This window comes from Halichoeres trimaculatus, unplaced genomic scaffold (genome assembly GCF_033239565.1).
Source record: "Halichoeres trimaculatus isolate MK-OKI-2021-1 unplaced genomic scaffold, fHalTri1.1 fHalTri1_scaffold_4, whole genome shotgun sequence".
In the NCBI taxonomy this organism is placed as follows: domain Eukaryota; kingdom Metazoa; phylum Chordata; class Actinopteri; order Labriformes; family Labridae; genus Halichoeres; species Halichoeres trimaculatus.
Genome location: NW_027437182.1, coordinates 21,892,829 through 21,907,068, shown reverse-complemented (window position 1 = coordinate 21,907,068; position 14,240 = coordinate 21,892,829). Strand labels below are relative to the sequence as shown.

Here is a 14,240-nt window from a genome sequence, read left to right as displayed (position 1 = left end):
TCTGTTTTGCTTAGCTTTTGTAAGAGAATAACTTTTAGCTCCCCGGAATCAAATGAGGAACTTGATGAAGTGAAAATGATCACTTTTGGCACAAATCAATATTTTCAATCAATATTTCTGCTGTTAAGATCCACTTCTTTGAAGGTGTTTGTATTGGGTTTCCTGTGCTCCTGCAGCAAGCTTCAGGTGGACACTCGACAACCTGCAGCTTTTGAAGCTTCAGCGTTGGCTTCTTATAGGCAGACTGGCGGTTGCCACACTTCATTGTGTGCTTTAGTTCACATTTTATTTACTGAAGTATCTAACTTTTATTTTTCATGTCAGTCTTCTGCAAGGCCCTGCTTATCAGGAAGTATCTGAGTGGTTTTCAGTTCACATATCTGAATAATTCCATTAGGGATGAATGATTCAAATGACCATACATGTAAATAAAATATTTATTCATTCATTCAGCAACCAGCATCAATATCACACATTAAATGTTCAATTTAAAGGAACTATCAAAAAGCTTAAGCTTGTGTGGATTTGGCGCCCTCATGTGGACAAAATATGTAGAGCATAGCCTCATATAGAGCTCCAGAGTTGTGTGAAGCCAAACACAAATAAAATCACTGAACTAGGTGTGAATGACAAAAATGAAAACCAAATACACAAGTAGATACAAGTTCCTATCAAGCTGTGCGTGTGAAGAATTGCATGGTACGAAGTAAAGGCAACAAATTTTAATTCAACATTTGCTAAATCTGCATTTTGGTATTATAACTCTTCACTGTAAAATGTTTATCTGCTCACAGTCTGGACTCCTTTGGGTTCAGGTTTGACGTACTTTGGCGTAGATCTTGAATGGAAGTGGCGAGCGTGTAGCTCCAGTGATTCCCTCAGTTCTCAGCTCAACTCCATCCAAAGTGGAAAAAGTAAACCTCTGAAACAAACTAATAAAAAACAAGAAGAGCTCCATTTTTGCCAGCCCCTCACCCAGACACGCACGCCGTCCTGCAAAACAAAGAGAGGACCACTGAAATACTTTGTTTTCATGTTCAAGCTCAAAATGATCAAAAGTTGATCCTGTCCAGAGATGATCAGAGTGAGAGTCAGGCAGATGTTACAGTTACCTGCAGAGAACGGTAAAAAAGCCTCTCTCTTCACAAACTTCCCATTAGCATCCAGGAAGTGTTTGGGGTTAAAGGTGTCAGGTGTTTCCCATTCGTTCTTATCGAACAGCACTGAGGTCAGGTTGGGCATCACTGAGGTTCCCTTCAAACAACATGAGAAGATCATCTTTAACTCTCCACAGACACCTAACGTACCAACTCAGAGATGGATCACTGCTGTGTCTGATTTGCAGGTTGTACATAGACACACTTTTGGTATGAAGTAACCGCCCAGCATCAAGTCCTTGGCGGCCATTCTGAGCCCGTTCAGAGGGACGATGTTCCCCATCCTCTGGATCTCGTGGATCACAGCGTCCGAGTAGGGTAAGTTGGGTCTGTCAGCCACACTCGGCTGAAGAGTGGGTCCGATCACAGCATCGATCTCTGCATGGACTTTGCCTGAAATAAAACATTTGAACTAAATAGACGGACAACATCACATCACCCCTCAAGTGAAGTCAAAACATTCAAAGCTCCTCCTACTGACCAGCTGTAGCAAAACTCTCAAAACCTGCCCCCTGTGTGTTAAAAAATAGGATAAACTTTACAATCCAAATCCAGGCTAAATGAATTTTCACCCTGAATGTGTGGGTTGTTGATGAGGTAGACAAGGCCCCACTGAAGCGTCTTTGATGTTGTTTCACTTCCAGCCAGAAACAGATCCAGACAACATAAAACCAGGTTTTCATCATCAAAACCAAGCTCGCCATTCTGCTTGTGCTATTGGACAAAGAAACAGACAAATGATTAGCTTTGTTTTAAATTATGTGATCTTAAAAGAGCTGATCCTTGCAGCACCAGGCCCAGATTACTGGTTTCTCATGTACAGTGAGCTGATTTTTTTTTTTTTTTTTTTAAGTCCCTACTTTCTCAATCAGAAAGGCGTCTACGTAGTCTCGAGGGTTGCCTGGGTCCAGATCCAACTTGTGTCTCTCCACCTCGGCTCGAATGGACGCCTCCAAACATTTAGAGTTGCTGAAGATGCCGTTGTGTGGCCCTGGCAGGTGTTTCATGAGAGCTGGGAAGGAGTCATAGAGCTGTTGGAGAGAAAACAGGAGCTGTTATTTTATACAGCACCTTGACACTAACAGTGTCCTCAGGTGTGTTAGCAAAACTAAATCCTTCAGCTCCTGGTTTGTAGCATCACTCTGACTTTCTCTCAGTTGGGTTAATATCCCTTCTTCCTCCATTAACTTTATCTGGATGAACTCCCCAGGTTCTTCTGGCTATCCAAGACTGACTCAAGTCCAGTTTGAGGAACCCTAGCTAGAATCAGTACCAGGTTTTTATCTACCTCCACTGGGACTCAGCTTTAACTGTATCTGTTTTCCCTGATGCTCTGGCCCTGTTTACGTGACATTTCACCCCAAAACACAAAAACACAGAGGAAAACAAATTATGTTTACATGGAAATGCTGAAGGACTGAAAACGCTGTACTAAGCATGCCAGGCCTGTCGTTGGCGTTTTAACTGTCTTGTCCAAAAGCGGCTTTCGGTAGATTTCCGCCAAAGTACAGTGTGACGTCAGCGTTTCCACGGAAAACGCCAGCTTGCTGTTTACTTGCAAATGGTGGCAGCCGCGTTTCAGAAAAAATCCACAAGTTTGCGTTTCAGGTTGGCTAAAACGCTGTTTCTGTGTAAACACGAGGCTGAAACAGCAATACTTTTGCGATTCATCCTAAAACTGTTTTGTTTAAATGGCCCCTCAGTTTCACTGTATCCGTCTCCACTTGGTATTTATTTGTACTGCGTTTCAGCGTTTCAGTTATCTGTCTCCAATAAGTTTTAGTTTCACTGTTACTGTCACAAACAAGTCTTTATTTCACTGTATTTAACCACACAGGGTCTCAGTTTCACTGTATTTTTCTAACAGCATGTTGGTTTCAGACAGAGCGGATGCCGAAGTAACTCTATAACGATGCAGATTTATAAAGTCTTCACTGACATTCTGTTGATCTTACCAGAGCCCAGACCGAGCCCTCCAGGTAAGCCATCTCTGTCAGGTTCCTCAGCATGCTCTGGAAGTTTCTGTCACTGTAGTCAAAGCGTCTCCCAAACACAATCTGGCAGATGATGTTGGCCACAGCATTGTTTAAAAGAGGAACGGGGTCAAAAGGTTCACCTGAACAGACAAAGTGTTTTCAGTCAGTTAACTCTGAAAGAGAGACAGGCTTTTTTTTTTGTTTTACACTGTTTCAAACCTGTCTCCTTCTCCATCGCCTCCTGCAGATAATGGCTCTCCTCACAGATCCTCTGCTCCATGGAGCTCTCAGCACGACCAAAGGTGCGTAGCTTGGCCATGGCAAACCGCCGCTGTCTCTTCCAAATACCCCCGTTACTGAAGAAGAGACCTGCTGAGACGAACAAAATACAGCATTACTCAGGCTGAACACAGAATCTGTGAGTGTGTGTGTGTGTTTTGTGTGTTCTTTGAATGTTTCACCAGAGTTCCCTGAATAAATCCTGGTCACCATCGGGCTGTAAGGTCGGTCCACAAAGTTGTCTGCCTGGGTCACTATGGCTTCTTTCACCATCCTCCAGCCGGTCACAAACACTGTTTTGTGTCTGCCCAGTCGTATGCAGAAAACATTCCCATAAACATCAGCGAGCTGTGGACACAGGAGCAGAGAATAAGCGGCCTGTTCCCCAACATGTGACTGTGACAAGACGCATATTAAAGACAATGGGACTGAATGTTTCAGGTTTCAGGATTTTTTCACATTAGAGCTCCTGTTGGATGGTTTTAACTGGTTATGAAATTCTCTCAAATCATATCGATGCTTCTTTATTTTCAATCTTTTAATGCCATCTTTAATGTCCGGAACTGCTGCTGTAGTCAGAGGAAATTCATTGCAGCATGGATTTATGATCAGTGATATATTTCACCAGTAGAAGAGCGCAAGAGATGACATTTGTACAAAAATACTTGCATGTAGAGGCCAGGGTCCACAGAGGGCACCAAAACTTACACAAACAAAAAAAAAAATCCTCACAGCTCAGCTTCAAATAATCTTTTGTTGCAGTGATGCTTCAGACAACATTGTATAACTTTCACTTGTTAAATAACCCACTGACTTAAATAAAATCATGGTCTTACCTTGGTCAGATAAATGTGAGGCTGCTGGGATTCGATGCTGAAGACGTTCCCTAACAGAGGTAACGATGGTGGTCCTGGAGGAAAGTTTGGTGGATCCTTTTCATTCAGGAAACACATCACAAGGAGAAGAGCAGACGTAAAAATCAGCAGTCCCCTCAGGTCCAGCTGCAGGAACAGATCGTGCAGCCACATTGTGGAGCAGAGATGAGGAGACACTGATCAGGATCTGTCGTCCCATCATCAGGACTCTCTCAGAGATGGGTTGGGACTCTGCTGACTCACAGCTCCACCACAAATAATGTGCGCTGTGTTTTGTGGTCTCTCCATGAGCTGATTGTGTGATGGTACAATGGTAGGGCCAAAAGTATTATTAAAACATAATTCAAACCAAGTATTAATACAGAGCTAGAAATTATTTGTAGGTCAAATTGAATATTTTTTAGGTAAAAGTTGTTGATTTTGCTTTGTTGGTTCACAACTTGGCTTGACAAACAATTATACTCTGCTTTACTTTCATTGCAAAAATGTGCACACAGCCTAACTGTTTTACACTTAAGTAGACAACAACACTATCTGCCATTCACCAACAGCAACACCAAAAGATCCAACTAAAGTTTTCCAAAAGTTTTACCAACCTCCAAATTACTGACAGAAGTGGACAGAAGTGGACAACCAGCAACCACAGCAACACATGGAACCTGACTGCTAGGGTTGCACTGTTTGTAGCCTATATGTAGTCCTGTACGAACATCTTCGATTCCAGGTGTGGTGATCTTGAAAAAGTTAGTATCTGGTTAAGTGGAATCTGATCTCATATTACACTTCAAAAACTGTACAAACAGATGATCATATTTTGGCACACCCAGGTCATCCTGAGCCAGATTAAACATTTTAACATTTTAACACCCCTGTAAACTTTAACAGCCCTGTCAGCTGTAATTTTCATTCACTTTGCTTTGAGGTAAGCCTCATCTCTGATTGGTTGGTACAGAAGCATGTGACTGTAGGCAACAAGTATTGATTTTGTTATGCTGCTCCCATGAGAGGTAAAGCTAAAAGCTATCCTTCTCCACCAGGATGATTCTCGTTAAGAAAGAAACTCAAGTCAGCAGACATCAAACCCTCACACTACTACACCTGGATCCACAGGTGTGAACTTTTGCCTCAAAAAGTATCTTCACACACAGAGCAGGTATCATTCAGAAAAATCTCTTCAAACTTTTGACAATGTTATTTATTTTTTCATTTATTTATTTATTTTCACATATCAAAGACAAAAACACTTCCAGATTTGACTTAGTGAAAAGATCCACAAGGGTTATCCAAATTAGGTTGCAGCTGAAATTCATCACACTTTTATGCATAATGGCTCTTGTTATCTGACTGATATCAATTAGAAACAAGTAAAAAACCGGTTCAAACAAGTTCTTCGTTGGACCCTGAAAACCTCTGTAAAACCAGCTGTGTTAGGGGAACCTGTTGTGTCTGCAATCAGAGCTGCTGGGACATTTTCTTAACGAACATCCAGACAGAGGCGGCCCGCCCCCCTTTGTAAACACACTGCTTTCACGTACTGTCAGAATAATCAGAAAAAAGAGTTTCAATCTTATGTCCGTACGTTCTAACCTCTGAAGGAAGTAATTTTGGGACCTAACCCGCGGGCAAGACTCCTCATCTGATCGCTGAAGTGTTATCACACTGAAAAAATGTTCACCAATTAAAATTATTTGAAAAAAAAAAAACACGTCTCAAGTTATTTCAAATAGTCTGTCGTCTTTACTTTAAACTTATCAATTTCAATTGATAACATCAAAATATTTTTATAAAACTGCATTTAAGTCTATTTATTCAAAGGTCATTGTAGTCAATACAAACATCTACATAAACATCAACAAACAAAATGCGCTCTGCAATAAATCTGACACTTGCTTTGGCTGTATTTTGAGCTTGCAGATCTGACTCAAAATGAATGGAAATAAATGAAAAAAAAAGTCTTTTTGTTTCCTTTACTGTCATATTAATAAAACGGCAAAGTTAGAGTCCTGTCTGTTGCAAAATACAGCTTTAGAAGAATAAACAATAATGATAAAATGTAAATAATATCTCCAAAACCATACAACTATACAGTCAACATTATTTTATTATTTTTTTTGTTTTTGTTTTTGAACACAGTTTAACATAATGTATCGGTTGGAGAATTTATTTCAATACACTTCTAAGCCTTAGGAGTTTTGGCCATAGACTGTACAATAAATGTATCATATACAACAAAAATTAAAGCAATTTAGACCATTCAATAATTTTTACACATAGAAACTAATTTTGAAACAGTAATAAAACTCTTTAAAAATAAAATAACTTGAAAACAAAGTAAAACCGTGAAGGCTTAGTTAAAAAAAATAAAACAGCAACAGGTATAACGGCTTTCTTGTTTGAGAATTCCGAGCATCTGAGGAGAACGTAAACGCAGCTTTCCACAGTTAACTTGCTAACATTAGCAGCGGAGCTTCCAGCTGCAGATATACATTAACTGTCAAACACGGAGACTGAAACGAACTGTCAGGGGACGGAGACGACTCAGGTGAGCTGTGCGCTGTACACTACGGGATTGAAATTCTACTTTCACTCAGTCTCAGTAAGTGTTGTAAAGGTTTCTGTTGAAGGCTTGTATAATTGTGAACCTCAGTTAAAGAAACGGTTAAATAAGTAAAACTAACTGACGTTTAAGTCCAGCTGTGAACTTAAGCTAATGCTAGCTGCTACTTTCACCGTCTGTTTTAATTTACGATAAATAAAGGAACATATTTCTATCGCTAGTGTAGGTTTACTGACAATCAGAGGTGACTTTGGAGAGCAGTTACCGCCCCGTGTGTGTGTGTGTGTGTGAGTGTGTGTGTGTGTGTGTGTGTGTGTGTGTGTGTGTGTGTGTGTGTGTGTGTGTGTGTGTGTGTGTGTGTGTGTCAGTCAGTGTGTGTTGATTCATTAACTGTCTGGGACTTGCTAGTTTGTGTTTAGCTGTTTGCTTGAAGTGGCCTTTGCTAACGTACAGGGATACCAATAAGAGGTCTACACTGGGAGTTAGGGTCAGTACTGAAACCCGTTTCCTTGACAACTATGCGGAAGTTTATGGAGCATGTGTGTACGTCCTGTCCTGTTTACACACGGACAGAAGAAAAGAGGTGTGTGATGTGTGTCTGAAAAGCGGGCTAAGCAAACAGGTGTGTAGTTCCTTATCTGAAGGCAGTCACACTAGTCTTCCTCCTCTTGCCATAATCTGCAGAGACTGACTGAAACAATCTGAAAATCACATAGCTGTGATGTTACTTTGCTTGAAGCGGCATGTTTCTTATTTCACATCGTTGGTTGTGTTTCAGACGCCCTGAGGTGGAGCATTGAAGGCCAGGTGACGGAGCAGATTTCAGGACCACAGAGGAGTCCATACTGGAGGAAGCATGTCAACAGACCAGGAGCCCACCTACACAGTGAAGCTGCTGCAGCTAGTGCTGCTCTCCACATACTGGGGGATGCAGATCTGGGTCACCTTTATTTCAAGTTCGTATCACACACACACACACTGCAAAAAACTGACATCTTATCAAGTGTTTTTGTCTTTTTTAAGTAAAAATTGTCTTATTATACTTGATATGAGCCACTTTCAACTTATCAATCCAGAAAAATGTCTTGTTTCAAGTTTTCAGAGTACAAAAATGAGGTTTGAATCGCTTGTAACCAGTAAAAAAAATCTGCCAATGGAACAAGAAAAAATTGCTTGAAAATTTCCTTGAGATTAGAATAATGTCTCAATACAAATAACTTTTCTCTTGTTCCATTGGCAGATTTTTTCTTACTGGTTATGAGCAATTCAGACCTCATTTTTGTCCTTGAATAACTTTCAACAAGACATTTTTTTTGGATTGGTCAAGTGAATTTGGCTCATGTTGAGTCTAAAAAGGAATTTTCTACTGAAAATAAGACAAAAACACTTGATAAGATTTCAGTTTTTGCAGTGCACTTCATGCACACAGAAATTTCCAAAATCTTATTTCAAAACTGTCCTCATGCACCTCCAGGTGGAAGGATGACAGTGTTTGTTCACAAAAGAAAGATCTGGGTGCAAGAATCCCTGAACCTCTCTATCATTTTGTCATTTTTAAAGGCTGCATTTTGCCTCCATCTCAAGGAAAAAACAACTTTGCAGCATCTTTTCTTTATGTGATAAGCCTGTAAGAAAACACAAAACTATACAACGTGTAAGAAGTGTGCTCTCAGAGTTGTTATATTGTTCATGTCAGACTTTTTTTTGTTGTTGAAGCCCCCTGTGCCAAGCTTTTTGTTCTCCTACCCCACTGTCCTCTGACAGCCTCTCTGATGTCAGCATGGAGAAGTGGAGGTCCAGAGTACAGGTGGAGTGAAATGTGACTCTAGAAACTTCTCAGATTAATGATGGCGGGAAGTTTTGAACGCACTTTTTTTAAAATCAACCTTACATCTGCTGAGAGCAGTGTTTTCACACAGACTCTGCCTGCACGTCAGTGAGATGGCAGGAGAAGCTGCACCAAAGTGAGACAGAATCTTACTGCAGATGGTTCACAACAAACAAGATACTGGTGAATTTAACAACATGACATCTCATGTCCTCAGATATGACTTGTACTTCTACTTATTGCAAACAATGCGCTGTTGACTCAAAGTTTTACTGTACGTTAAAGCTGCACTCACTTTCCTGATATTGGATCAATCACCTCCAGCTGACAGTTAAACATCCTGCATATGAATTTGTGCTGCCTCTATTTTTTTTTTTATTGAATGGTTTAGAAAGGGTCAACTTTGAGTCAGTAATTCATCTTCAGCTTAAACATCATCTGTTTTATGATCTTGTGGAAAATTCTGCAGCAAGCAAGAGAGCAGACACATGGACACATTACAACACAATCAGATGTAATAAAAATGTCACAGCTGTCAGAAATGCACATCAAAGCCAAGATAAACTAGAGATTGCATTAAAAAAATGCATACATAACACACAGAGCGTCTGAGTGTGAAAACAAACACTCTGTCTGTGAAACACCCAGGTCAGTTTTGGATCTTTGAAACAAACGTTTGACCCTGAACATTAGAGTAAAAACCTTGTGTTCAAAGCCGTAAGGTGGAATATTTGGCATCTGAACTCGCTGAATCTCATTCCAGCAGAGATTAAACCTCTCCGATCATGTTGCAGAGCAGAAGTGAGTGATAAACAAGAACATGTTTTTCGGGGACAAACCAGGGCCTGAAGGTTTTTTTTTCATGTCTTCCTGCTCAGGTTTCGTGATGGACAACCACCTGAACAGACACACGTACGGGTTCATCCAGAGCAGACTGGTCCCGTTCTACCTCCACCTGGGATCTGCCTGTGCCTTCTTTAACCTCACCATCTACGCTGTGTACCACCCCAGTGACATGCTGGACGACAGAGAGGCCTTCCAGGTAGGAAGGATGCGTTTAAACTCAGGATACTTCTAAGATCTTTACAGTCAGGAACCTGTGAGGATGTCAAGACAAACTCAGGACTGTCTGCTCAGTCCTCAGTTTGAACATGATCGGGATGAGAAAAGACGCTGCAGTGTAACATTTGCAAAAGATCCAAGATAGCTTACGAGATGACAGACTGCAGAGTATACAGAAAAACGTGTTGATGATTTATTCTCCTGTGGCGTGCTGCTCTTCTGGTTTCACTCAGTTGGCATGATTTAATTGTCATCACTACAGCCTGCTTACTCGAAGGTGGAGCATTTTTCAGGCCTGCTGGGCTCACTCACTAGCTCACCTCCACGTCTCGCAGAAATCGAACAGTTAGCTGGCAGGAAAAAGTACAGACACCTTCTGGGTGACATAATCTTTATCTGCTTTACAAATGCAGAAACATTTTCAGGAATACTGTAACATGCATGAACCATGCTTCACTCTCTCCTCTGTCTCCACCAGATTTTCATCTTCTTTGTGTCGGTGACGGTTGCGGCGGTGAACGCTCAGTGGTTCGGCCAGATGACGTCAGAGATCATGGCGGACATGCACCTGATCGAGCAGGCGTGCGGTTTGGGTCAGGACATCGGGCTGTCGTCGAACCGAGAAGCTTATGCTAAGCTGTGCGAGACTGACGTGAAATACAGACACCTGAGCGGCCGCCTGTGGCTCTACAGACTCCTGTCGTCGCTCTGCAACCTCTGCTGCATCGGCTGCAACTTCTACAGCCTCTGCTACATGGCAGAGAACCTGAACACACTCTGAGACTGACACACAGCAGCTGGACTGTTACCACGAATCACCCCTTTACAATCAAACACTCAGACTTTTGTTTCAGTGGTAAGTTATGTATTTAAAACGTGGAGTCTCTTCCTCCTCTGTGCCTTCTTAGATCCAGGTCACTTTGTTCTGTGTCTCGGGGAATAATGAAAGAACAGCCTCCCTGCTCACACTTTGGGAGATCAGTCAGCTCCTGCTGTGAGTCATGCGTCACCTTTCACCTAGTAAATGTGTGTGTGTTTGTGTGTGTGAGTGTGTGTGTGTGTGTGTGTGTGTGTCAGCCTGCTGGCACCCTGGAGTTGTCTCTCTTAACCCTCTTCACTAGTGCTGCACCTTTCACAGATTGACACCTTTTTTAAGGACACGCTGCTCCAGCCTGCTCGGCTTGTTTGGGTGGAGTTTTTTATTCCACCTGTGCAGCGTGGTGTCACAGGTTTGTCTGGCTCTCCTTCAGCTCTCTGATGGCATGAAGGAAGAGTTTTAACCGCTCCAGCTCATTGATCTGCATGCTTTGAGATCTGTTTTTACACAACAGGTTGGTTCACTTTTAAGAGTTGGTGGCTGAGATCAGGATCTCAGTTCTGCCAGCACGTTTGACGGTTTCAAAAAGATTTCAAAGGTGAAAGCTTTTTGACTGGTAGGGAGTTTCATTTCTCCTCAAATCCTGGAGTTCATTAGATGCTCAGACTTCAGCGTGTTCATTAGCTTTAAATCGAAACGGGAAACCAACATAGGCACAGCGTCAAAGATGTTTTACTTAATTGCTGAGTGCAGAATTGGTTTGCTTATCATTTACAGAAACTGTTACAACCTGCAGAGTCAGAAATGCACCAAGTGAGAAATGAGGATTAACACAGGTCCATTTTTGTAAGCTGATGATAAAAAAAAAAAACAGTTTAGGACACAGCTTTCAGCCGTCTTTGAAGTCATCAGTTCATAGAGACATAAATTAGGACTTATAATGACAAATATGAACAGGACGGTCATTCAGTGTTTAAATATCGCTCCGTCCATCTGTCCATCATCTCTACGTTCATCCAGATCCAGCTCTGTTGTGGAGCGGGAGCCGGTTACTCCCTGCAGTCAGTGAATACCAAGTATCTAAACCAGTATCTGTAAACATGGATGATATCAGCCGAGTCCAATACTCTGCTGGTTTGTCGATGCATCACAGTGTCACCAGGCAGCGGTCAAATGTTGTGGACTATTTTCCACAAAAACTAAATTTTATCGTCTAACGCTGCATCCTTCTCAAGTTTTCCAGAAGAACTTCTCATGCAGAGCGTCTGATGATTTGATGGTTTTGTAGAGTTTGTTTGAGGATGAAGATTTCTCCTAGAACCAACACAACCTGACATCAGATGTTACTCAAGTCATAGATCTATAAAAATGTCTTTTTCAACTAATAAATGCCCGTTCATTGTTTTTGTTTGATCATTATTGAACCCAGAAATAAGACGTAAGGACAAACTCGTCTGACTCCTCTAATCTGGGGGTTTCTGGATTTGTTCCCCTCCGTTAACGCTGATCTGAATGTCTTTGTGTTGTCTACAATATAACCATCAAAGGACTTCACTTTAAGCTCTGGAGACACTGAACAATACTTTCTGCTTTTTCATAAACCAAAAAACTGACAATGTACTTGTGAGGGAGTTGTGTTATTTAAAGATTAACGGAGCAGAAGAGTCTTTATCTTGAATTCCTGAAGTATGTTTGGTTTTGTTCTGTAAAAACTCAAATATGATGATGTGTCTGTGGGGAAACTGAAGCAGCCATGTTGGATCTAAACCAGTTTATTAATGTGCAGAAAAGTTCTCAGGTTTCTGTCTGTTTGAATATGTTTGTTTGCATGTGGGAAAAAAGGGCTCTCTGATCAATTTTAAATGTTGTCTCTCTTTTTTTGCACATTTTGTAATTTCACAGGGTCACAGAAAAATATTGGTAAACTGAAAAAACTCAGTCATAAATGATTGCGAATAAATCTTAACTTTTTAAGAGAAAGTCTTAAAGATACTCCAGTAAAGTTATTTATTTACAATGTCAAATGTTGAGGAATTAAGTAAATTTTCAGGAAAAGAGTTAAATCTGTAAGGAAAAATGTTTGTCATTTGCAGGAAAAAAATGGTAAAATTACAGGTGTAAAGTTGTAAGATTTACATTGAGAGAGTTGTCACATTACACTGATGAAATGATTAACTTACAAGGTAAAAACTGTAAATTGACAGGATTGAAGTCAAACATTAAAAAGAAAGGTTTATAAATTTACAGGAAGAGTCGTAATGTAATGCATTGGGTAAAAATCATAAATTTAAGCTAATATGATTTTAAATTTACAAGGTAGTAAAATTTGTTTTATTTACAGAAATTTCAAAAATTTAAAGGAAAGAAGTTGTAAATTTTGAATAAATCTAAAAATTACTTGTTTACTGTAAAATATCAATTAACAGTAATTAAGTAAAGAATTAACAAGAATTAAATTTAAAAATGCAACAGCAATTAAGTTTTAAATTTACAACTATGAAGTCATAATTCATGACACAATAAAATTTTTATTGAATTTTTGTTTCTTTGTGAGAAGCTAGCACTTCATAAAAAACTATAGAACTCTCATACAAAACCCTGATACTTCCAACACTGTGGTGCTGATGAGCCACATTATAGTGTTTAAATGTTTTTTTTATATTTTATATTTTCAAATGCAGTTTTTTCCACAACTATCTTAAAATGGGGACTTGATGTCTATAACGTCAGAACTTGATCCTCAAATAATTAGTCTTTAGACACAAAATTTTACAACTTAATGTCCAAATGCTTTAAGCTATGTTTTAAAACTTGCGTTATTTTCTTTATACAACTTCTGGTTTGTCATAAAATGGTTTCATTTTATTATGATGACTTTTTCCTTGCATAATTTGACTTTGTTCTCACAATAACTATTTTATCAACTTTTTTCTCTTCAGTTGACAACTATTTTTATCCTTCTCTGTGCTGTGGCTGTTTTTGTTGAAACTCTTAGGTCGATGATGTTTTTTCTGTCTTTTAATCCAAAGATATATTCAAGCATCAGCAGCAGCTCAGACCTGACTCTGTGTGCTTTTTAGATTTTCCTCGTTTAAACTGATGAAGGTGCTCTCTTTGTGCACGATAAATGCAAAGACAATGCAATATCACTGCTTCTAAACTATTGTTGTTATAGGTTTGTGTAAAACAGAGGTCAGAGGTCAGCTCAGTTAACGGTTGTGGGTTTGAAAAGCTGTTTCTACTTGTAAGAGTTTGGGGGGGCTGTATTAAAGCATTAATAACAGATGTGTGAATTATTAATACCAGTTAGATTTTTTTTGACTTGTAACATTTCATAATAAAAAGAAAATGTCTAATATTGGTGATTTTATAGCAGACTGTCTTTTAATGAGAGGTATTATACCTCTCCACACTCATCACATGGAAATAAAGTGACAGTGCTGGATGTTTGGACTAAACCCGTGCAAATTGAAAAAACACTTTATATTCATTTGTTGTAGAAATCCCTATATCTGTCTGTAAACTCCTTAAAAATAACACAAGATCTTTTTGAGATCTTCATGAGACTTGCTGAAATAATTAGGTTATCAAATAAAGATCTAACTGGTAAATGAATAGTTAGGACATGGGGTTAGGGCTGGGCGATCATGGCAAAAATCAAGATTACAATCAGTTGAACCTTCTGCCTT

At 39.9% G+C, this 14,240-nt stretch overlaps 3 protein-coding genes across 7 annotated transcripts in view; 2 read left to right on the top strand and 1 right to left on the bottom strand.

Moving 5' to 3' along the window:
* Positions 1 to 466: 466 nt before the first annotated feature.
* On the bottom strand, positions 467 to 4,487 carry LOC141788842 (cytochrome P450 2J1-like). 2 transcript variants are annotated; one of them, XM_074667940.1, is made up of 9 exons: positions 4,249 to 4,487; positions 3,595 to 3,760; positions 3,353 to 3,505; positions 3,113 to 3,273; positions 2,018 to 2,188; positions 1,730 to 1,871; positions 1,363 to 1,550; positions 1,113 to 1,254; positions 467 to 993 (listed from the first exon to the last, which is right to left on the bottom strand). In XM_074667940.1, exons 1-9 carry the CDS (start codon positions 4,438 to 4,440, stop codon positions 812 to 814), a joined length of 1,497 nt encoding a protein of 498 aa, XP_074524041.1. In that variant the 5' UTR covers positions 4,441 to 4,487; the 3' UTR covers positions 467 to 811. The 2 variants fall into 2 exon arrangements, with proteins under 2 accessions (XP_074524041.1, XP_074524042.1); XM_074667941.1 differs by having other exon boundaries at positions 469 to 993; positions 3,353 to 3,502.
* Positions 4,488 to 6,713: 2,226 nt separating this feature from the next.
* Positions 6,714 to 12,797, top strand: LOC141788843 (transmembrane protein 205). 4 transcript variants are annotated; one of them, XM_074667942.1, is made up of 4 exons: positions 6,714 to 6,829; positions 7,623 to 7,800; positions 9,551 to 9,714; positions 10,213 to 12,796. In XM_074667942.1, the coding sequence occupies exons 2-4, from the start codon at positions 7,701 to 7,703 to the stop codon at positions 10,513 to 10,515; spliced, it is 567 nt and encodes a 188-aa protein (XP_074524043.1). In that variant the 5' UTR covers positions 6,714 to 6,829; positions 7,623 to 7,700; the 3' UTR covers positions 10,516 to 12,796. The 4 variants fall into 4 exon arrangements, with proteins under 4 accessions (XP_074524043.1, XP_074524046.1, XP_074524047.1 ...); XM_074667945.1 differs by lacking the exon at positions 6,714 to 6,829 and adding an exon at positions 7,243 to 7,331 and having other exon boundaries at positions 10,213 to 12,797; XM_074667946.1 differs by lacking the exon at positions 6,714 to 6,829 and adding an exon at positions 7,354 to 7,427 and having other exon boundaries at positions 10,213 to 12,797.
* Positions 12,798 to 14,085: 1,288 nt separating this feature from the next.
* Positions 14,086 to 14,240, top strand: part of plekhb2 (pleckstrin homology domain containing, family B (evectins) member 2) — a 58,156-nt gene continuing 58,001 nt past the window's right edge. The window contains exon 1 of the mRNA XM_074667954.1: positions 14,086 to 14,091. The gene's annotated coding sequence lies outside the window, so the exon portion shown is untranslated. The remainder of the gene's footprint in view (positions 14,092 to 14,240) is intronic.

Coding starts and splice junctions, on each gene's coding strand:
- LOC141788842 (XM_074667940.1), bottom strand. CDS start 4,440: ATGTGGCTGCACGATCTGTTCCTGCAGCTGGACCTGAGGGGACTGCTG. Junction 3,761..4,248: donor CTCACATTTATCTGACCAAG/GTAAGACCATGA, acceptor CTGTGTCCACAG/CTCGCTGATGTTTATGGGAA. Junction 3,506..3,594: donor GATTTATTCAGGGAACTCTG/GTGAAACATTCA, acceptor TGTTCGTCTCAG/CAGGTCTCTTCTTCAGTAAC.
- LOC141788843 (XM_074667945.1), top strand. CDS start 7,701: ATGTCAACAGACCAGGAGCCCACCTACACAGTGAAGCTGCTGCAGCTA. Junction 7,801..9,550: donor CTGGGTCACCTTTATTTCAA/GTTCGTATCACA, acceptor CTTCCTGCTCAG/GTTTCGTGATGGACAACCAC. Junction 9,715..10,212: donor ACGACAGAGAGGCCTTCCAG/GTAGGAAGGATG, acceptor TGTCTCCACCAG/ATTTTCATCTTCTTTGTGTC.